General features: G+C 34.5%; 1 protein-coding gene across 2 annotated transcripts in view; it reads right to left on the bottom strand.

Moving 5' to 3' along the window:
- Positions 1–24,083, bottom strand: part of LOC106133944 (eukaryotic translation initiation factor 4 gamma 3) — a 35,304-nt gene extending 11,221 nt beyond the window's left edge. For both annotated transcript variants that reach the window (XM_013333835.2, XM_060953842.1), the window contains exons 1-11: positions 23,515–24,083; positions 14,926–14,951; positions 14,678–14,841; positions 14,051–14,157; positions 8,886–9,023; positions 7,442–7,506; positions 6,784–6,963; positions 6,225–6,284; positions 6,056–6,138; positions 4,840–5,587; positions 137–532 (exon numbers count right to left, since the gene is read on the bottom strand). In XM_013333835.2, coding sequence (XP_013189289.2) covers positions 137–532; positions 4,840–5,587; positions 6,056–6,138; positions 6,225–6,284; positions 6,784–6,963; positions 7,442–7,506; positions 8,886–9,023; positions 14,051–14,157; positions 14,678–14,841; positions 14,926–14,951; positions 23,515–23,570 — 2,023 coding nt within the window. In that variant the 5' untranslated portion in view covers positions 23,571–24,083. The remainder of the gene's footprint in view (positions 1–136; positions 533–4,839; positions 5,588–6,055; positions 6,139–6,224; positions 6,285–6,783; positions 6,964–7,441; positions 7,507–8,885; positions 9,024–14,050; positions 14,158–14,677; positions 14,842–14,925; positions 14,952–23,514) is intronic.
- Between the last annotated feature and the right edge of the window lie 504 nt (positions 24,084–24,587).

Below are 24,587 nucleotides of genomic sequence, written 5' to 3'. Positions count from 1 at the left end.
AATATGACAAAACAGTATTGCACAAAAATAAGTGACAAATTGTGATTTATGTAATATGGTAAGTGGGAAATAGAATAAAAACATTTAATATTTTCCTAATTATTAAAATGCTGAATGAAATTGGATGGTAACTCACCAGTAGATTTATTATTTAGATTAATATCTTTCATCTTAGAGTCAGGTTGATTAATGCGAATACAGCTGGCTATACTCTGGGTTAATTTGGCTTGAGCTTGTATTGCACTGGATGCTTCTTTGTTATCTTTTATTTCTTGGCTTAGGGGCAGTTCTTTAGCAAGCTTCTCAATGCTTGCAGAAAGCAGTTCTGTAGCAGTTGGAGCAGGTGCTTCCGATGGTGCTACCACTCCTTTATTTACTTGTTCCACCTTTGCTTCCACGCAAGACACATCAGTCTCAGGAGCAGATGGTAATTTGGTTACAGTTTGTTTCTTTGTTACAGGTCCTATTGTTTGATTTGTTTGACTAGTTGGAGGATTGATAACTTCTTGTAAACTATCAACTGAACTAATCACTGCAAGAAAAGTAAGGGAAAATTTAATACAATTTTAGTTTATATTATTTGGTAAGTATTTAGAAGAAATGTACATATTCTGAGCAACTGTCTAGTGCAAATAACATTTATGATTGAGAATGTTGATGTGCCACATTAAATTTCCTACATCACTCTAAATAAAATACCATGTGAATTGAGGATCAACAAAATTAATAAAAGTAGCAAAATTCAGTTTCCAAGAAAGCTACAAGTTACTTATTAATTCAATAATTTTAATTGTTATATTAAATATTCAAAACTAAAATTGTCTAAAATCTGAAACAAGTCAGATAGGAGAAATAATATTTATAATCCACTCTCAGTAGCTTTTCAAGGTTTGTGAGAGGCCCAAGTCATAAATGCATTTTTAGTAGGTTGAATATTGAATACTGAACAGTTTGTTTTTCTTGTCTCAATGCTTACATAAATAGGTGAAGTACCAGTGAATTATACAGCAAGATATTGCTTATAATGTTTATAATACAGGTAGGTAATAGGTAGATTAGCAATCACGCGCCTACCACGTAGGTAATGAAAGTCACGGCAAGTAGGGAGCTATGGCATGGAGGTTTAAAATGTCAAAATGGAGGTCAACGAAATCCACGAAAATAATCTCAGTTACATGAAAACTGCAATAGATAATGGCAAATGATTTCATAACGATTTATCATGTTACAGCTACATAAGCGTGATGGCATAAAGTCTACAGTCATGCCTGTTATAGTTAAGATCAATTTGATCAGCAAGGGATCTTTTATATACAAAATGAAAAAATAAAAAACAAATTTTGCTGTAAGCACACAGTAATAAAATGGGTGTAATTGATTTAAATCCCGTCGATCAGTTTTTGTGAACCAAGTTCGAGATCTAAAAATAGAGACGTGAGGTATTTCCACGTGGGAGTTCCTTCACGCACATTACCTGATAATCAGACTTTGAAATGTGGCACTGATAGCTAAATTATATCACAGTTCCCAAATTCACAAAACTTCTTCGTAAAATTCCACTTTACTAAAATATGATACGTTAACGTAGCAATATGGAAAAAGAAAGTCTATCCAAAAGGTCACTCAAGGATCTAGAATATCGGATTATCACACTATTAGCATTTTAAGCACATTACTTATTTGAACTTAAATAATAAAGTAATACCTATAAAAATGCTAGATTTATTCAAGTCGAATGTAAAAAAATGACGGGAAATAAATTATTAAAAATATGAATCAAACGCAGCCATGCTCCAAGTGCCTGTGGAGTAAAGCCGCCATGTTGAATCGTTCCATGCGGACAGGCGGACTGCTATTTCTAGTGATGTGCGTTGTGCGCAAGTACATAATCGATCGATTCAGTTTTATTTTCTTAAGACTTATTCGAATTCTAGATATTGGTTTAGGCAAGTTTGTTTAATAATTTTATATTAATACTACTACTATTACTACAATTGATAATAGTAAATGCATTCATATTACAAATGAACGTTTTAACTAATGAAAACATTTTATTATAATTTTAAATGCTTATGCTGTTGTGTTCTTCTAACATGGCGTTCCAAGATAAGATGATTTTTGTAACATATTATTTTGGAGAAATGTAAATTTACTTTAATAAAAATATGTTTTACAAAATCTCTTTCTGATGATAAAGATCCTCTCAAAAATTACCGGTTCGATTACGACGATTTGACATTTAAGCATTTATTACAAAGCGATGTCCGATATTTTAATTAAGAGTATTTATTTGTTTAAACTATATTGTACAAAATAGAAATGTATAGCACAATTGGCGGACTTAATGCTAGAAGCATTATTTACCAGTCAACCATGTATTGTTATTATGAGCACTATTTTTTCATTATGACGTCATTTGGTCAGATTTTTACCATTAATGGCAACATGGTCCTGTCTTGTCTTATCACTAGCTACTGACTGACGTTTTGAATTATATTATTATGGATATGACATTGACAACTCTTGAAGAGTTTTGACATTGCAGGCTCATGACCAACATTCGAAAACAAAAGTTCAGATATAAGGGAATACCTACACATGTCTTAAGATATTTTTATTAGCATATTTAAACGTATAAATTGACTGAATAAAAATATTGCGTGTAAAGATTACTTAATCATTATGTTAAAAAAAATATACAAAGTAATGTATTAATAGTAAATATATGTTATAGTGTTTTAGTTTTTAGGGAAATGAAAGTCGATGTCAAAACAGTATTCTGATAGGCTAGGCACCCTTAGCGCCAATTTACAATCCGGCAAGTTCAATTCGGTGAATATGGAAAAATAGGAATATCGGCGAAATTTTATTCTTGCCGTATTTCGATGTGTCCGGGCACATAACGATTTAGTCAATACAACTATCGGGCGACAACATATAAAACTTTGAATGAGGCGTTATCTTCGTTATCGACTAGGTACCAGACTTTGAAATCTAGTCGAAGACAAGTTATACAAAAAAACATAAGCAGTTATATAGTAAAATAAATAGATTAGTAACGGCTATGGCTGTATAACTTCTTACGTCATCAACGATAACATAGTATATTGTGATTATAGACGTGAGTAAAATACCTATGCCTACATATATCAAATATACCAATGGTAAACTTTTTAACGAACGTATAGCCTAAAGACTCTAAAAATTTGAAATACAAAAATATTCTTTGTGCATATTTGTAGTAACGTTCACAAATTTGATTTCTGATATTATGTTTGTATTATTAATAAACAGGCCAAATGTTAGTGTGACCAAGTTCTTATATAAGTACCTACCAACTCTCAGCTAGATAAATAATAACATGGATAAATAACATAAAACTGAAAGTAAGTAAGTTAGAGCCTTGTGTTATGGGAGACTCACTCAAAGAAAATATAAAAGGAAAAAATACATACAGTCAACCCACCTTTTACCCCACAAATAAAGATCCAGCGAGGATCCACGCCGGTCATATCGCGAAGGTTGATAAGTCATATTATTTTTTCTCTTATTGTATCTTATTGTAACTCTTGGGTTATCTAAGGTATAGAGTGAGAAAGAAGATCCATGCCTTACTGTTCGTGATAAGACTGGCTAGTCAATATGACAAATTGTTATAACTGTTTTTGTCATCTTAGCCTAGACGAGACTTTACCACGACGACGTCACAAGAGCCGACAAATACGCTTGCCAAATCAAAAAAGGTGACTGTCTTTGTCTGATCTATGCTTATTCATATTTCTCAAGATAATAAAACACCGTAAGATAAGTTAAAGGGATCCCTAGGCCATATTAATTTATTTTACTGCAGAACTTCTCTTTTCTTTCGACTGATTTAAGATAACAATAGATTCAGCGTAAACAAAGCTTTTTAGTGAAGATTGTAAAGAAATTTAAAAAAAAATAAAGGTCTATGAAAGTATTGTTTGAAGATAGAAAAGTAATGGCAACCTATTGTCCAGTTACAAGGAAACCCAAATTGCAGTCAGTTATGACATTACCAGGAATTGACAATTTTTTGAAATTTCATTGAAAAAATTGGAATGGATTTTTAAAATTTTATTGCTATCTAGGCAAAATAACAAAGTCAATTAATTTATCATCACAGAACTGAAACCAAATTAAGTAAGAACTTTATATTTGGATAGGGGCGTGAGTTGCAATAAAATGGTCACGTCTTTATACCTTGCGGGGTAGACAGAGCCAACAGTCTTGAAGACTGAATGGCCACGTTCAGCTATTTGGCTTAATGATAGAACAGAGTTGTACGAAATTAAACTAAAAAGCCCCCGATAACCTTGAAATTTGACAAGTGTTTATTGTTGAAAAATACTATATAAACGGGTTTCAGGAAGTTTTCCATTTTATTTATTTTTTTAATTTTAATTTACGCGAAAGTAATAACAAAAGCAATTAGAGAGTTCCCCAACGCTACTACAACCAAAAGCTATATGGTAGCATCAAGCTTGGACGTGCATTCAAGTTCGACTAAGTCAGTGATATTATATTTGATTTTTTTCGGTATGATTTTTTTTTGTCTACACTAATAATAAAGAGAAAAGATTATTCCTTTGGTATATTTGTAACGAATAAACTCAAAAACAACTTTCCTGAGTTTTCACGAAATTTGGCAAGATATAAAATTTGTGTAGAATAGACCTTCAGTAGTAACATAAGCTACTTTTTTCTGGAATACACCTTCAATTTTTGTTGAGTTATTTTCCGAAACACAAGTCTCAAACCCAAGTTTATATACTTGACCAACCTATGGGATTTGTCTGTTTATATAAATGTACTTACCAACACCTGTGGGGCCGTTGGCTTTAATTGAAGACACAGTTTCAATTTCATGCTGCGTTTCTTTCTCCTTGGCTTTTTCCTTTTCTTCGGACTTGAGTCTGGATCTGTGTTCTCGGACTCGTTGGGGCTGTGGAGCCGGCGTGTGTTGAGACGTGAAAGAGGGAGGCGTCTGCCTCGGCAACCCGGCGAGGGAGGGGATAGAGGCTGAGGACGGAGTAATCGAGGAAGGCGCGGGCGGCGCTGCTATACTCGCTGCAGCCGTTATCTGACTCGTCTCCACACTTATAGTCTCCGCAACCTCTCTCTCTATATCATCAGGCACAAGTGGTTTGCTTTTGCTTTGTTTATGTTGCTTACTAGGCTGAATCTTACTAGTAGTAGTTTCTATTACTAATATCTGGTCACTATTTTTTTGGAGTTGCTTATTATTCGGCATTTTAGGCACTATAACAGGACTATCAGATATTGCTGATACGACGGGAGTTTCGTTCGGTTCTGCAGCAACATCAGGTCCTAAATGTTTATTTTCACTAATGTGTATAGTCTCAGGTTTACTAATACATATAGCACTAGTCGACGGTTGGGAACTAGAGGGAGTTGTAATAGGCAACTCAGCGGTCTTCGCTGCCGCCGCTGTCGCCGCCGCCGCAGCCGCCGCTTTAGCAGCAATCTCTGCCGGACTCGGCTGGTTTATAACCTCATTCACTCTTCTAGAAAATTCTTCGGCGGCACTATGTGTCGGCTGTTCCTACGATGTAAACAAAACATAGTTACAAACGAAATTAATGTTAGTAGGTATAAAATAAAAATTTGATATTTCATTTCGATATCTAGTAATTTTCTATAAATTGCTTAATAAATTTCGTTCTGTAACGCTTATCTCAAAATCGTGCTTGTATCGCAGCAAGTCAATAACTTTGTAATGAAAACGCCATGAGATATCAATTCATGTCGAAAATTATTAACTAAGAAAGTAGTCTTATACATTCACACTAGCTGTCCCGGCCAACGTTGTTTTGCCATATAAATAATTTAAAGTAATTATATGTTAAAAAAAAGTTAAGGGTGGACAACCCTTAACACTTAGGGGTATGAAAAATAGATGTTAGCCGATACTCAGACCTACTGAATATGCATGCAAAATTTGGTAAAAATCTTGTAAAAGAATTTTATATATAAGATTTACCTAATTGAGAGCATACATTATATTACTTACGGATTGTGGTGTTTGTCTACCGCTGGAATCACCACTTGGAAATTGATTTTCACTAGAATTTATTTCCGAAAATATATCTTGCTCTGAAACAATACATTTCGCGTAAATTTTTCATGAAATATTTCTTAGCGGTCTAGATTAATAATTCAAAATAAAAATATGTACTTACTTGTAAGTGGATTTATAATAGCCAGTCTATGGCTTCGCTTTTGCATTATTGGTCGTATACCTAAATAAAGAAAAAGAAGATATAACAACATGATTTTATTGGTAGGTACATACATGCTGATATTATAAAGATAAATTTTGACGGTTTGCTATTTTGGTAGTTTTCGAGTATGATGAATTTGACCGATTGTGAGTTCAACCGAATCCGACGGAACGGAACCTTATATTTTTATTTGTACCTTATACACTCAAAAACGACTGGACCGATTTTGATGACATTTGTTTGTTTGCAAACTATGTATATAAACTAATGCACATAAAAAGAAATACAACAAATTACAAAACAGTTATTGTTGAAGCTGTCATTGCTTAATTAACTTGGGATTCTTCTTTTAGGCGATGGGCTAGCAACCTGTCACTATTTGAATCTCAATTCTATCATTAAGCTAAACAGCCGAACGCGGCCTATCAGTCTTTTCAAGATTGTTTTCTCTGTCTACCCTGCAATGATATACACTTGATTATATGTATGTTTGACAATTCATTAAACCCGATTTTACCTGACATCGCGTGAATATGTGCTGGAGCTTGGGGGTGTGGAATTGTGGAATTGGGAGCTGAGGCCGTGGCAGAGGTACCCTGAGGACCCACAAGTGGTGCGTTTTGATTATTTCTGCCGCCGGGCGCGTTAGGCTGCAAGTTTGGAGTCGGCAGCGGCTGACTATTGGACGTAAAATAATCTGAAACAAAAACGAATGAAATTCATCTATTATATTCCAGATAATGATTTTCATCAATATATTTTAAAAGACCTAAGTTTATCTATACAATCTGCGAATATTACAAGCGCGCCTACTAAAATACTATTTAATATTTTTTTTAGTTTTTTAGTTACTGTTTTACCGGCGACAGAAGTCATCCGGAAAAATTTCAACTATATGTTTAACTACCACTGTACATGAGATATAGTTTGGTTATTGTTTGACAGACAGAAGGACAGAAATGCCATAGTTATTTTTAGTAGAATAAGATTATTACATGGAACTGATTCCGTGCCCAAAACGGAAATCTAAAAACATAGTTCGTCGTAGCCTTAATTTACCTTTTTCAAACGCAAAAAGTTTCTATATCCACCCTGACAATAGCATCATTCGTTAAATATAAATATTTAGTAAAATTCAAAGTGAAAAAAAAAATATCAAATAAATAATTACTCACAGGGTGGAGTGTGACTCGGAGGATTGCTATAACTCATATAGGGTGCCATGCTATATGGATAAAATCTGAAACAAAATACATTTAATTTAAACATTTTACTTAAAATTATATACCTATTCACAGTACAATTTTTAAAACTCCCTTGTAATTCAAGTTAGTAAAACAATATTCTTTATATTTCTAAAAGATAAAAGCAAAACCAAATATAAAAAAAGATTTCTTTTTTTATATTTGGTTGTCTTGAATCAGCATGCTTGAAAATTCAAACATAAACGATATTCTTCTTCCTCCTGGCTTTGACCATGGATCCTAGATTGGGTGAGTCAGGTTATTACACGACGTGGCTCCCATCACCTCCGCAACCTTTGCAGATAAACCTAAACCGTATTGGATCCATGGTTTCACATCCGGTTGCCTGAATGTGTAGGTTTCCTCACGATGACTCACAGGGATTGTGACAAGTGAAAAATATGTAGTCTCGTGCCTGCCTCTTCGAAAACGAGGCGTATTCAAATGTAGACTTGACACATTCATTTGAATCTGGTAGTCTATCATCCTGTCATAAGAGTTTCATTTGCACTCGTAGGAGCTACGGAAATAGATGATGGAAAGATATGCGCCAGCTCTTCGTTACCGTGTTAAAAAGTTCCGAAGAAGGTACTTTTTACCAAAAACCAATTTTATCATAAGTCTACATATAGATATAAGCTTCCGCCATTGAGTAAATTATGCAGTGTATTTTCCGGCAAATTTGAGACCAGAACTTACTCTACCTTTTAATGTAAACACCATTAATATCAAATAGTACATTGCATAACCAGGCACTAAGGCGGGTTTAGCAGGAAAATGACCTTATGAAATGATTTTTTTAAGCTAGTATCATTGTTATAAGTACTGTACTTAGGACATTTAACTATTGTAAAGTGAATCATAAAATTACACGATGTGAGAAAAATATATCAGTATTTATTTGTTAATTTTATTCGAAATAGATAAGGAGATACTAGCGATAACGATAAGAAAGATGATCTTTAACTAAGGAATGGTGACCGTAATCTTATACCTATCTTCTACATATATTTGCAAAGCTATCCAATTTAAATAAAACATCCTCGTCTCTATGTATGAAAGAAAATAAATTACAAGACAATTACATATATGACTACGTCATCATGGACACTTTTCGCCAAAATCAAATCTGGCATTTACAGAAAATGAAAATTTATGAATAAAAAAAAATATGTTGGCTGTACGATATAAAAATGTTTAAAGAAGGTACTTGTTTATACGTGATACGTACGAACATTAGGTAAAGCTCCAAGCGAATTCACTTTACACCAGCCTGGCACCAACGTTTTCATACATTTTAAATTGATGTTTGAACCGCAAAGTGAGTTCGCTGTAGCTGTTCGCTGCTTCGTAGTTGAGATCCGTAAACACTCACCCTGGATTTCCTGATCGTGGTTGTTGGTACGTCTGCATGCCCATGTGAGATTGGAACACTAGTGGAGGCACGCATGCACTGTACATGACGGGGCCTGTGGCGGCGGCTGTTGCGCCGGGTATGAAGGGCTGCTGTTGCCTGGAGACAAATATTATAAATAAATTAACGTCAAATCTTGTAAGACTAAGCCTGTATTAACTTTCAATTTACTCGAATCTAGTTAGACCATTGTTGTGTGAAGTAAAATATATCTTTTTATTTAGTTTATTTTACAATTATGTACATTACCGTACAGTGTAATAAAAACAATATAACAGTTTACTAAGTCCCACCGATTTTTTTGATAAATGAAGAATACATACGCTTTTCCTCAAAAGGAATATGATCACTAAAAAAAGAAATGGGATATTAATAACATCGAAACATTAAATTCTTGTTTGTCACAGCCACTTTGTTTATTTAATTAGTTAATTATTCAGCCCATACATAACGAGATAATTTCTTTAAACGTTATTAACTAACAACTCAGCAATCATTATGTATACCGTTAAATCATTCCTCAATATTTATTTGGTATTAATAATCATTTGTAGGCTGAAAATAAATACAGGTTAACTAACAAATATACAAGAACAATGTGAATGGAAAGGTAGGAGTGGGAAGGCCTAGCCTGGCAAAAGGTCAGGTCAAGAATACCTTAAACCGTCGACCTTGCATGAAGAGAGTTATAAATGTGGATGAAACGAAAAAAGTATGCAGATTGTGGCAAGTGGAAAAATGTAGTCTCTGCCTACCCCTTCTGGCAAAAAGCGTGATTTTTATGTAAAACTAAGGACGCAAACTCTCAGTAAAACCGCAGGATATTTACTTCCTATAAAGAAATATTGAGTGGCCTGCAGACATTTCATGAAATTCAATGTGGCAGGAAGGCATCATGTTAACGAGATTCGCATAGGAAGATAAATTGACATGCAACTGCGTGTGAACGCAAAACTTGTAAGCAACAAATATTACAAAAAAAAAATACGGGATTCGCCCCACAGATACACAATTATTACCTGCCAGTTCAACAATAACTTGTTGTTACAAATTCTACCTCAATAATACTATATTTTATCACTAAATAAGCTGCAACCTCGGACTTATCAATTTTCTCTGTCTGAATTTTTACCCTAATCTCTGAAAGTTGTGAACGGAATTTATTCCTGTTTAAAATGTTGGAAAGTCTTTTGGGAAGGTTTATATCTAGAAATGATATACGTGCGAGGCCGGAGCGGGTCGCTAGTTATAATTAAATAGATAAACATCCAAGCTACCCCCGGGACTTGTTAAAATTCTCGAGAATTTAACCACTATACCTTCATAATATCAGTTTAATATATTAAGTTTATATCTTTACGTATCGATTATAAAATTCAATAAAAATACATTTCGATACGAAGTCTGCAGTGTTAAGGTTGGCTGTTAGTGATCCGAAAATACATAAGTAATACACGCCTTGGTACGTACCATACGTACATGTGCACCACTATCAGCTTCACTAACCAAGTAATCAGTCAATTTAACCTCTTACCAACAAGTCAATAATGTAACTTGTGTTTTTATGTTAATCTCATGCGTTACTTTCCCGACACAAAGTTAGGGCTCGTTTTATTTATGTTTTAATTTAGAAAATGATGACAATCGCGCAAACTTTTCTCAACAATTCTTCTTTGAAAAAGACAACTAACAATCGATGCTAACGGACAAATAAAACAACGTAAAGCGAACAGCTAATTTTATTTTATCCCGATTTCTAGACGTCTAGCCGTTTAACCGTTCAGCCGAATCTACTAGGCGTAGGAAACAGAAATTTATGTTCCATAAGAAGCATAGCATTAAGTTCCCGAATTACTTTTTTTATTACTCAAATTCATATTTACACGAAAGTTGTATAGCAATGTCTTTGTCCGTAATGTTTTTAAATTTTATGCAAAACCCTTACATGTCAATGACCAGATACAAAAATTTAATGTGTTTTGTTTTCATAATGGAACCTAATGAAAATAATTCAAAATAGGCTATTTGACAAAGTTCTAAAAACTATCTTAGGGTATTCATTTGTTTATAAGGAGCCCTAAAAAAACACTTTTCTGTCTTTATTTTAGCTATGTTATAAAAAAATCGAAAAAGAAAATATAATATTCAAATATGCCGCCAAAACGCGAATTTTAGCAATATGGCGGCCATAGCATGCAGTGACGTAAATTTCGCATAAGTATCATACAGAGCTTGTTGGTGTTTCGAATAGTTTTGATTTTCTCTTGTTTTATTTAACTTGTGCCACGTCATAAGTGTGAAGATTATTAAAATGAGTTTCTATAAATGTTGTGCAGTACCTCAATGCACTAATACAACAATAAAAACTCCTACGAAACTGTTTTTTTCTGTGCCGATGGATTTGAATATTCGCAAGAAGTGGTTTCAGCTTGCTCGGCGTAATGCTGATGATATATTACCAAAACACGTCCTCATTTTTGTGAAGACCACTTTGATGTGAGTATTTACGATGATAAGTTCTTATTATGTGCCGTGTGGTTCCCGGCACCAATATAAAAAAGAATAGAACCACTCCATTTCTTTCCCATGGATGTCGTAAAAGGCGACTAAGGGATAGGCTCACAAATTCTTCTTTAGGCGATCCTTTTTTAGGCGATAGGCTAGCAACCTGTCCCTATTCGAATCTCAATTCTATCATTAAGCCAAATATAGCTGAACGTGGCCATTCAGTCTCTTCCAGACTGTTGGCTCTGTCTACCCCGCAAGGGATATAGACGTGACCATATGTATGTAGTTCTTATTATTCGGCAGCATAAAAATCTGGATTGTCTTTGAAGAAGACGCCAACCATTATTGCGTTCACTTTTGGTAGGTTTCGACTGTCAGCTTTCTCGAAATTGGTTTCCATTATTAAATACTCAGATAACAATCTGAGCAATCCTGAGCGATAAAACACTTATAAAATCTTGAAAAATAATAGCGAACACCAAGGAACGGTGCGATCCACAGTCTGTTTATGGATAATTGACGTCATAATAGAACTAGCCAATCACGGTCGTTTTTAGTCACGTGACAGCTGCATAAAAAACCCTTATTTTCGAAGACGGATTTTGTTAAAATAATGCAATATTTTTATCTCGCATTATTACAAATCGCTCCAAAAAAATAATATTAAGACTGATGACATAAAAGAAATGTATATTTTTATTACAGTCAAATAGCCTATTGTATTACTTAAGTACAAATATTGTTAAATCCAGTGCAATAATACAGATTTATTAGTTTCAAGTGGCAAACCTATTAATAAGTTTATCATTAAACAGTCTTATCGTCACTCTATTTCTAGCTTTGTGGTTAAATGAAGTGGTAAAAACCCACAACAACTAAGAAATATTATCAATCGCATTTTTATCTTGCGTAAGCAGGAAAAAAATCGCGCTAAACAGACGTGCGTAAGGGAACAGCGAAGGAGAAGGTCCATTCTGACTGCACCAAAACTCTAAATGATTATGCAAAACACACTTCACACCTATGCCTTATTTTTCACTTAAGACTTGGATCTCGTGGAAATTAAATAAAGTTTTACTTGTACGCAAATTGTTTTATTATTATATACAAACATAGATAAAAAAACCAATGCTATCTTAAAATATTACTGTTACACTAATTAATTATAAACGATTTTTAATAATGCAAATATCCATCATGAATAACCATTAATTCGATACACTTTGCGTTTACTTTTATCATTATTTTACCTATTAGGCAGAGGCTCAGTTCAGGGTAAGATAAATCAAGGCCTAGGATGAGCACATACGAAAAAATATATTTCATAAATCTATATGTGATAAATTAACAATGCCGTCTAGCCAATCCACCCACCCGTCGTCTCGACTCATCAATGTATGTCCATATCAAAAAAATGTCTTTATAATATGATATGATTACTTTCAAAATAACTTGAAAGATAATGCTCGGCTTTTTCTCAATAAATGGGATAATGATAAGGATTTGAATGCTTTATTATCTTGTTTTTTTATTATAGTGTTTCATCGGTATTCTTTATTAAATATTATATACAAAATGTTTGATGACTGATCGAGACACAATAAAGAGTAGTATTACTGGGTGTAAGAAGCTGAAAATTGACATGTATATTTTAACTTCAGATGGTATTACTTTATTTTTTTAGTATTATTTAGTATACGGTTATTAATTGTTCAATCAGAGAGCTTAAGCTCAAAAAAATTTTAAAATGGGATTGTGATTCAATAGTGATTCGTTTCTAGCCCATTGCCAAATTTCACCTTTTATCAGCAGTTACATACTAAAATATTGTACCGGAGGTTTCGCTCCTGATAAGCGTTAACGAGAATATTCTTTTATCTCCTTTCCTCTTGTCTTTATAGAACTATTACATCATTTACAGGAACATAATGTTTTATTTGCACCTCTCAGTATAGGAGCCCGGGTGCACCTTTGATCATGTAACCAATCCATGATCAAAGGTGCACCCGGGCTCCTCTGTCAGTCAGTTTGGTTTTTACACGAAGCGACTCCCAGCTAACCTGCGCAAGTACCGCAACCTTTGCTCGGTAACCCACCTCATATTGGATCATTGTTACACAACCAGTTGCCCGAATGTGCAGGCTTCCTTACGATGTTTGCTATGCCATCACCGTAGACATGTGTACAAGAAACACGGCTGAGGTAGGATTTGAACCTATGTATCACGCTTATTTGCGCGCATCACGCATTCATCATCTCATTTTCTATACATACATAAAATCATGCCCCTTTTCCTGAGGAATAGGCTCTACTACATGTTTTACCTTGCCTCGATCCCGGCATTCTTTTTGCGCTTCATCCACATTCGTGTGTCTCTTCATGCAAATTCGTCGGTTTCGGGTAGGTACTTTTGAGTTGATCTTCTGCCCGGGGGTCCCTGATTCGATCAAGGTCCGTTCATCTGGCCTTCCCACCCCACGATTCCCATTTACAGAATTCTCATTTTCTTTGCTTACAAATATAAAGCATGAACACAGCCAAGAACATTGCCGAACTCAAAAAGTAGGAAAATATAAAGGAAGAAAAAGATCTACTAGATTGATTCTATTTTCACTTACCGCGGATGTGTCGTCGGTCTTGTTCCATGTTGTGCCGTTCTGTACTGGAAGTTGTACTGTGGCCTAGTCTGTGGTGTCTGGTTTTGTTGAGCCACGAAATTATGGGCCTGTAAAAGAAAAGTGTAATCGGTTATAATAGCCTTCTTCTACGGGCACCTGAAATCCGGTCGAGAGCATAAGAATAATTATAAAATTTAGACTTTTTGTCTTTGTTTGTATTACAGAGAGGGCTGCGTCCCCAACGTTGACGTCCGTTGGGGGAAAACAAGATACAAATTTTTTGGACGTTTATGAAAACAAAAATAAACAAGCTAGTGATTACTGTAATCCTATATAATCTCTAGTGATTCGATAGATGTATGCAACTCTTTTGCACAATCTACTTACCTACACTTATTTACTAGACTAACTTCTGCAAGTTCTTTATAAAGGCAAATTACTATTGACTAATCGAACAAACTTCAAAAATTTATTTACGACATATATATGCATATGCTTATAACCTAAAACACTAGCTATGTTCTTACATCGTGCATGATTGAGCTCGATAGAATAACTATTAGACTTAATCGCGTCGTGCAAGGTTATGTTAAACGTAAACATTCAAATATAACTTCGAATAATTACCATTGTTGTCTTAGACATGTCCTGTTGAGGTGCGGGCGGCGCTGAAGGCTGCGGGTTTTGTTGCACTCGAAGCGCCGCCTGGCCTGAGGACTGCGCTCCCCCCGCCCCGCTCGGCAAGTATGGTGCCGCTGTCGCGCCTGCCGGGTGATAACAATCCACCGGTCCTGAAAAATACATTGAAATTAATTATACTACCCCGACAACACACAGAACTAGTTTTCCTTCAGCGACGAAAATTCTCTACTCACTATGTGGTGTTGACGCCCGTGGATATCTGTATTACGCTAAGGTATTATTACATTCACAAAGCATGTCAAGTTACAAAATACGCAAGTACCAACATCAGCATCGTGATTGAAATATTATATCGCCAGGTAAAGTAAATATGCAAGGTCTATGCGCCGATTTCAATATCTTTATCGTATAACAATGGCAAATAATACACAATTTTCGCACTCGGTTCAAAAAGCGTAATACTAGTCTCTTAAGACGTCATATAATAACACGTAAGGGCAGCCGAAATGACGTAGTATCGGGTAGGGTGACTTACTGGCTTGTGTCAATAGTCTGTAATGGTGCGAGGGCAGCATACAGCCGGAGTTGTTGGAGTACCGAGCAGACGACTGCTCATGCTTCAGAGAGCTGGGGTTGTTGTGCTGCGGTACGAACTGCAGGGACACATTGTTCAAAGGCTGCAGATTGATTTGACTCGCGTTCATATGCTGCGCCACCGCTGCCGACTGGGGTATATTCAAAGTTGTTTGTAAACTCTGAGCGACATCAATCGCGGTCGGTTGCGACTGGTTGCCATGATTGATACATGAATGAGAGAGGGAATTTATTGAACTGTTAGTTCCTCTTAGGGCCACCATTTTAATTTCATGGTATAAATCTTTTAGAAATTGAATTAGCCAAATGTTGAACCATTCCCAAAACAATGGAGACACGATCATCGGCATAAGGCTATTTTGTCACAGACCGACCATCTCATAACACATGGAGTTAAGAGATATTATTCCACTGAGCCGAGCAGACAGCTTTACATGTACTTTCGAGATGAATGAATTTAATAATGACAGCACGCAAATTTATTTTCATCAATAGATTATTGAACCACTATCCTAAATCCGAGGTTCGATTACTATAAATATTTACGAAAAACATAGTGCTGAAAATTTGCAATCCGCATTCACAATTTAAATAGTAATTTAATGCAGCACAGAGAAAATCGATAAGGAAACGGCGCGCTACATCGCTGTACTCTCGCACTGAAATTAATGCCACCGTGACACTTTCACGTTTACGTGAACGATTCGCTCTTCTTTTGCACAAAACACACTGGATCTGTTATATTCGAGATGGTTTTTTATCAATTAAAACCGCGTTATATAAAACAGAGACGTTCGATGACTGATCAAACTGCTGAACATTTCATTTCGTTACATACTATACGTACGACTACTGGATGTTAGAGCGAGATGGAACTATACAATAGAACAGTTCTACAATTTTGGGGCGTTCCCTATCACCCCTTGTTACCCCAGCCACCCACACTCGGTTCCGATTTGGGGTGACGGATAATTTTATGCATTTTACATTGCTGCAAATACTAGGATTGGAAATGCTGCTACCTATCCGAAGACTCAATGGAATGTTACATGCCAGACAGGAAACCTATTCTTTTAAGGTACAAAACTCGGTTTGCTCTTTCCCAGCATGTTTTACTCTATGATACAGATATAAATACACAAGTTTAAGATATGAAAATTTATGTTAAATAATTGTAGGTACTTGTTCATATTTCTTACCATAAACATTATATTTAATATAGCGATGTATATTTTGTTGTTCAACACAACAAGAAAAATATATAGTTAATATTATGTAGGACCCCGAATCTTTTTATCTCATCTCATTCACATAATGGCAAATAATTATTCCCTTGTTAATACCAAACAGATAAAAGCCTCTAAATTTAATCAAAATCAATCCAATCAATTTGGCGTGAAAGAGTAACAAAAATACCTTAGCATTTTTATTATTAGTAGAAAGCAGGATACTGGTGCTATCGGTGCCAATGGGCTTGCCTGTACCCCAATAAACGATCCATGAGTTCGTTTCTTTATTGTTTTATTGTTTAAACAATAGCAAAAAAGAATTTAAGGTAAAAACACAATAATACAAAATGACGGGGTTACCTCAGAAAAGATTTTTTTGCAGTCAACTAGGTATCTTAAATGATCATAATTGCAGTTTTAAACAATTGTCTACAAAAACTTTTTTTCCTACAAAAGTTAATCGTCACATGGCGATAACCGCTATGACAATGAAAAGACGACCCTTTCATTTATGATAGAAAATATGATATGACTACCTATTTAACAATATCATGACGTAACATTTTCTGCTGTTCATGCCTACCATCAAGCTTTTGTTTTTGAACATAAGATCGTTGCTATTGAATTTGAAAATTTGTAATTTATTTCTTTCCTCAGGTAAAACCGGAGAAGAGAAAAGAAGTACCTCATGCACTGTACCGACAAAACTAAAAATATTCGCAAAATGCATTTCCAAAATCGATGTCAATCATGAACTGACGAGTTCATGCTAATGTCATATTCATTCAGCTACCCCCATACTATATATTGTTTCTTTGTATTAGGATAAAATTATTTTAATAATGTAGGTACTACATATTATATTCTTAGTACCTGCCAAAACGTGATGGTCGCCGTAGACAAAAGGTTACTTTGCCAGTCTAAATAACGACTTATCAAACTTCTCAGAATAACTAAACTACATACTTAGCATTAGCAAACGACCAACGACCATTGCTCTTTCACGACCCTTATCAAAAGTAATTAGTTCGCACTCTGGCGACTCTTATCAGGAGAAATTAAAGTAGGTACTGCAGTCATAGCAAAGCAAAAAATGTTAATCAGGCAAGATAGTCTAGTCAGGAGCAAACATCCTGTGTTGTCTATATAAAATAAATTTAGAGTATTCGATGCACAGTATAAAATTTTTGCAAGCAGGATAGTCTGATTTACAATGTAATGCATAATATGAGTATCGGTATGAAAACTGGCGTGCATTTTACCGAAACTTCTTTTAAATTAACACTCAGTATCAGCCGATTATTGGCGGCCTCCAAATAGGATCGTCCCCTATGACACGTGTTGAGCCCCAACACGAGGCACAGTTGTGTTCTAGTGGCAATAGTGGCATGTTGGAACTAACAAACTCACAACTTTAAGTTTTATTATTTGTAAATGGAAAAAGAGGAAGAGGACGGTCAAGAATATTATATTTTGATCGAAGAAGTAAAAGTTCCTACAATATACCAGCAATAAAATTAACTTACAGAAATGGTTATGAAATTAATGCAGGATACTCCCGCTCCACCGTCAATAGGGGGACTCTCTTAAATCAATCAATACATAAAATAAGACAGTAAAAAAATTTGGTCTGTACATTCGTAAATTAAAAAAGTCTGTATGTTTGTATGTACACGCTAATCTCCGAAACTACTGAACGGATTTATATTAAACTATTTTTGTTGGTTAGCTCTAATGCCTTCCCAACATAAAGGGTATAATTTATTTTGGAATCTGGAACAGCTGATATCGAACCGTAACAACTCAGCTAAACTATAGGAAATATCGAAATGATGACTTAACAAAAGTTGTTCATTCTGATGAGCATTTTCTGTTGGCGTATAAAAATCGAAGATCTGGAACAGAATCATTATAGAGCAGCTAAATCATCCGAATTATGAAAAAGACGTCTTAAAAAAGTTATACAACCTAATGAGCATTTTCTTTTGGACAAAAAAAAATTAGAAGACCTGGATCATGCGATGTAGAAGCCAAAGGGACTAGCTACTCTGTAATATTTACCGAAATTTAAGTAAATTTAATAACCTTAACCTTCATATTTCCAATAAAACGCAAACGGAGTTGCGGGAAACAACTAGTATAAGTACTTAAACATTGCATATTGTAAGCACTTAAATCAAATAACTTGTTTTCATACAAAAATAATTAAACTACGCTTGTACTCATTTTACAAGAAATAATTAAAATATGTTTACTTTTTAATAAGTTCTTTTCCAAAATATTAAAAGCGACGGTAATTAATCTCGACTTACTTACTATCGCACGCAACTGCGCCCGCGTGAGAAATGCGCAACGGATTAACGCATACATACATTCACATTTAAAGTATTGAATAAATAAAAAAAACTACAAAATTTAAATTTAATAAAAGAAAAAGTATAGTTTCCGTAGACAATTCTTCTTCATGTCATGTTCGAATATGACCTATTTTTTTGTACATAATTTTTGTACAAAGATAGCATAAGTAGGTATAGTACTTACTCAGATTTCGGGGAATAAAGAGTATTTAAGGCAAACCTCAGTAATATTATAAATACAAAAGTAAGTTTATTCGTGTTACCTTTTCACGCGTTATGTACGGAACCAATCTTCTTGAAATTTGGCGTAAGTTATGTATAAAATAAAAGAATCTAGAGACGGAAATAAGATACTTTTTATCCCGGTAAAAACTAGTTTCCGTGGAATTTGCGATATCCTTTTCTAGATCGTGCTAAATTCGCGCAAGCAAAGCTGCGTGTAAAAGCTCAAAATTATGCGTAGTTCTTATTTTACGTCAGACCCGTATCGACTGGAAGCAGTTCTGAAGAATACTGATTATTTGAATCTCCCTAATGCAACGCTCACAAAAGGAATCATAACGTTAGGTATCGCTTCGCCTCGGGACATGTTTACGATCGCGGTACGGTGACCACCCCTTTTCGAGTGGATACCTGTGCAGCAGAATAATTAAGGGTCGTACCCTTAATCATCCTGCTGTTCAACAAGACCGCGCGCTGAATAGATGGATGACAACAAGACCGCGCGCTGAATAGATGGTTGAAATGTTAATGGATGATTTCGTAAGACATTTCCACAGATTACATGATCTTTAAATGACTTGCCTAAATATTAAAAACTTACTAAAAAATTGACCTTAAAAGAATTTATGAAAATGTCAGCCTCGCCAGATTTGTGTCTGCATTCTGGTTTTTTATTTTCAATAAAACCTTATAGCGCTGCCGCATTGAGTTGTTATTGAAATCATGGATTGCACAGAAAAGAAATGATGATAATTGATGGTCATGAAAATTTTATCCCGAAATTCCCACAGGAGCGAAGCCCACACTTTATGGCACGTCTTGCCTATTAATATTCCAAAGGTCGAAAATCGCATCAATCGTCTTTCGGCTAAATGACACTCGAAGCAATGGCTTTTTCGAAACCGTGGCACGGCGGTCTGTACGCGCAATCTAATGACTTCGACAAAGCATATGAATCGAAGTATACATGCCGAAAAGGCTGGCGGCATCGCCACGAACTAAGGCAATTATTTTTTGAGCACTAGTCCTGTAGTTCACCATAACCTCAATAAATTTTCGAACGATAACATCAAAGACCTCCAAGTGGCATCTCACGCTAGAAGCTGGTTCCGTCAGATCTCTAGCAATCATTACGATCCAAACCGTTAGGTTCAAAAATGGAAGGCATAAATGAATGGTGGCAAGAACGTGGTGATTTATGCCTTTACATTTTACGACAGCGCGGCGACTAAACTGACCAGCACTTTTGCTACGAGAGGCAATGGTATGGTAGGTAACCCACCTCATTGACGTGACAAGTACAACGATGCGCGACATTTCACGTGGCACCTAAAGTTGCATCACGAATTCAAAAATGTTATATACTCACCAATCAAGATGATTTTAAAGTTCCATAACTAAAAGGTCACAATAACTAAGCCTCTGCTGTCTGTCACCTGTCTGCTTTAAACTCAGTTGTAGTCTTTTATATAGTTCTTAACTATGTGCACTTATATGTTGACAATAATGCATTAGAAGTGTATAGTGCCGCAAGTGGTAACATTACAATCGGTTCAGATTCCGTAAGCTTTGTATTTTGTACATTTAAAATTTTAAATAAATAAATTAATACAGAAGTGTTGCTTTAGTAAGGGTTCTCATTAGCTAAGTACCTTAATGTTTCTCTCATTATAAAATAATATGAAAACAATAAGGTATGCCAAGGTATTTAAATGAATGTTCATATTTCGAAACTTTCTCAAAAGTTTAGTTCTGCAGCATACGCTTTTCGTCGTATTAGGCATGGACGGATGTGATTACTTTCATAGTTTAATGTATGGTCTACTGCTGTGGGGAGCAGCAGCAGACTTTCAAACTAACCGGCAATTTGAGCTATCTATAATCATAAAAATGGTAACCTTAAATATTTTACCATTGCCCTCCCAATATAATTATATTCGATAATATTATGTCTGTTAGGAAAAACTAAGGCTCTTGCAAAAAAGTAAATCTCCGCAGAACAGTTATAAATTGTTGGTCCCAGCGCATCAGCTAGCTAAGGTGGGGAAATCATTTCTGATTAATTGAATTAGATTTTATAATGAATTACCAAAAAGTGTTCTTGAAATGCCTAATAGAAATTTCAAAAGGTACATTACAGATGATCTTTGTGGGAAAGCCATTTTTATTGCAACACAGATTATATTAATGTAAACATGTGTGGCCTAACAGTGTCATAATTTGGACAGTATGTACATATCTTATTATTTATATTGAAATTTATTTGACATTATATTTGTTAATCATTAATTTTATACATTTTCACTTCACTTTGTTTTTTTATGTCGACAATGTGCATTCGTCAAGGAAATCTTTATTGACATCTGGTGAAAATGCTGCAGTGTAATGCGTGACATATGATTGTCAAACATGGATACTGACCGACAAGTTAACCAGTAAAATATATGTCTGCCAAAATAGTATGTACGGAAATGTGTTTCTCAACATATATCTGGCCCATTCCAAACTATTTTGGCAGACATTTATTTTACTTGTTAAATTGTCATTATATTTATTTATTATTCCTGCTCTCTCAAGCAGGAAGAAAAACGGTCACAGTAAAAGGAGTCAATGCAATGGAAGACAAGGTGCAAAGATGACCTCAAACAAACTGCTGGTCCAGTTTCGATTAGAGGGACAAGAGTTGGAAACTAATGACAGAAGCCCCTTTTCAAAATACAAGCTGTTGTGCAATGAAAACGGATTATGTAGTACAAACCACACCTTTGTTAAGCTATTTTTATTTTATTATTTTTTTATGTTGACTTCAATAAATAATACCTTGTATCCAATTTTATAAATCAATCTTTTCTATTCTAACATGGAACCACAAACAACAAATAAAGCATATGTAATAAAAATTTCTCCCAGCTATGAAACCTTAAGACCTTTCTGTATTTGCAGACTCAAACTTACTTTGGGTCTAGTTCAATATGAGTGACTTTTTTCATATATATTTAGTAGTTTTAATGATAAAGGGTGCTTTAAGAGTTCACTTGCAAAATTGTGGTGGCCAGATGGGATTTGCTTTTTATATAAACCTGATGAACCCATTACAGGCTCATAGTAATAGGGGGATCTCAGGTTGATCCCCAGGCAGAGGATAAAACCAGGACTAATGCCGAGTTTGTTATGTATTTATATTTGATTTATACACTAAGTATTTCAGTTAATAATACATAAGATTATTCGCAAAGCATTTTGAAACTATTTTTATGAAACAATGGTTACATAATGTTCAACACTATATAAATCCCCAAAATTTCTGTTATCACTGAGAGGAACAAATTTCCATGCCCTGCAAAAAATATTCTAATCTTTATTGGTTAAAAATGTTTCTTAATTTTTAAAACCTTGTTATGTTTGTTTATATATTGTTGTAAAGGTGAAGTTCTTTAGCTATATTAATATTTAGAATTTATATTCAACAAACATCTTTTACCCACTAATTAGCTCCACCTTTACTACACATGTGAAAAACACTACCTACAAAAAAAAACATGTTTTTCGCAAATTCCACAGGAGTTTTTACTGGGATGATAAGTACCCTTATGTCCTTCCCCACTCTTAATTATTGTATTTATGCAAATTTCAAGACAATTGGTTCAGTAAATATTGAAGAAACAAGGAACAAAACATACTTATTTTCAGATTAATAATTTTAGTTAGGATTCATTGGAAAGTATGGACAATTTGTAAATAAGTCATCCACTGTTTATGTAAACAACATTGTTATAAAGATGGAACCTTAAGACTGATTGTTCGAGTCAGGCATTGAAAACAGTCAGTAAACAATATTTAAGCCATAAGTCGCACAAAGCTGGTTTAACAATAAAAAAAAATTAAGAGTTGTTTGTAATATCAGTAAAAACATAACAACATGCATTAAAATATTCAATATTTCTTAAGATAATCCAAATTTGTTTCAAATATATACCTACCCTAATTGCACTGAATGCATCCAGACATGACATGACTCGTACATATTTTATGTTTTCTCTAAAAAGTTTTGATAACATTGTTTAAACAAGAAAATACAATTGAATGCCAATAAAGTACAATGGACTTGTGATCAAGAAAGGTTATATATAGGTAGGTCCTGTAAATCTCAAATAACAAAGCTAATCACTGTTGTTGGTTAGGTACTGAAAAATTGTGCACTATCAAATTTATCAAACAGAATATGAATTGCAATGTAAATTTTTCATATTTAGACAAAACAAACTAAACCATACATAATAACTGAAGATTTATAAAATAACATCACATAAAAACAACACGCTACTTTTCGCTAATGCGGCTATACCAGATGCTGAAGTGGCATAAATATTACGTAAATATATTGATAAAATACAGTAAATAAAAAATTTGAAAAGGATACTGTCCGGGCCCGCGCTGGTTCGGCGCCAACGGCACCTGATTTCCGTTGCTACTCATATTCTCGGCAGCAGCATAGGTATCAGGACACGTACACCACTCAAGGTGGCACGTAAAATCGCCCTAACCGATTGTAGGACACATCCGGCACATAGGTAGATGATTATACCGACGTCAGATTGACAAGTCACACAATTTAATTTCTAACCCTTGAAAACAACGTTTCTAGCAAAAACATTGTACACCACTTGAAAAGTCACAATATACGTTTCCAGAGAAATTATATAGCATCACTTTGATAGAGACTGCTCCAGTCACTAAACAAACGACAGTACAAAATGGCGGATGTTAACCAAGCAATAAACAAACGTGTCTGTCACTGATTGTCCTGAATTTTTATTATTCACTTAGTTTTAACATAAACTTGGTTAGTTGCATCGTATTAAAAATAAAAAATGTAAAAATATTTTTTTGTCTTTTACAATATGTATTAACAATATAATATTTTTTTAAATCTTAAAACTGTCATTCAATCGTTACGTCTACTCACGTCACGCATGCAATGCTTAAAATTTTTTTCACTGGTAAATAGCATAAAATCATAGAATGCACCAAAGAGTAAAATCAGCACATCAGTCTATACCACAAATCACAATACCTACGTTTATAGCTAACAATAATGTGTGCTTAGTGATATACATGAATAACGGAGTACAGGAAAAGCCGTAGTAGCTACATATTATTTAGTATCTAAAAACATAACTTGTTAAGTTTTCCAATGCTCCTTCTTAGCTTAGCTTAATACCATAAGGTTTCATGAACGTCCGTTCAATAGTTGTTGGGTGAAAGAGTAACAAACACACCAAACATCCACAAAATCTTTCGCATTTTCAATATTAATTAGTAGGATTACATAGATATTAGTAAGATGTATCTTTTTGTTGTAAAAGAGGTCGAGTGCTTTTGAAACAATAATTTAAGAACATTACATTACAATATAACATTAATGCTATATGTATGATTTGGAAATTGAATAGGTACTATGCCGCAACTAGGATACTATGTTGGGATATTTTT

This window comes from Amyelois transitella, chromosome Z, assembly GCF_032362555.1.
Source record: "Amyelois transitella isolate CPQ chromosome Z, ilAmyTran1.1, whole genome shotgun sequence".
NCBI classification, from domain to species: domain Eukaryota; kingdom Metazoa; phylum Arthropoda; class Insecta; order Lepidoptera; family Pyralidae; genus Amyelois; species Amyelois transitella.
The sequence above is the reverse complement of the archived record's forward strand: the minus strand, read 5'-3'. Positions and strand labels throughout refer to the sequence as shown.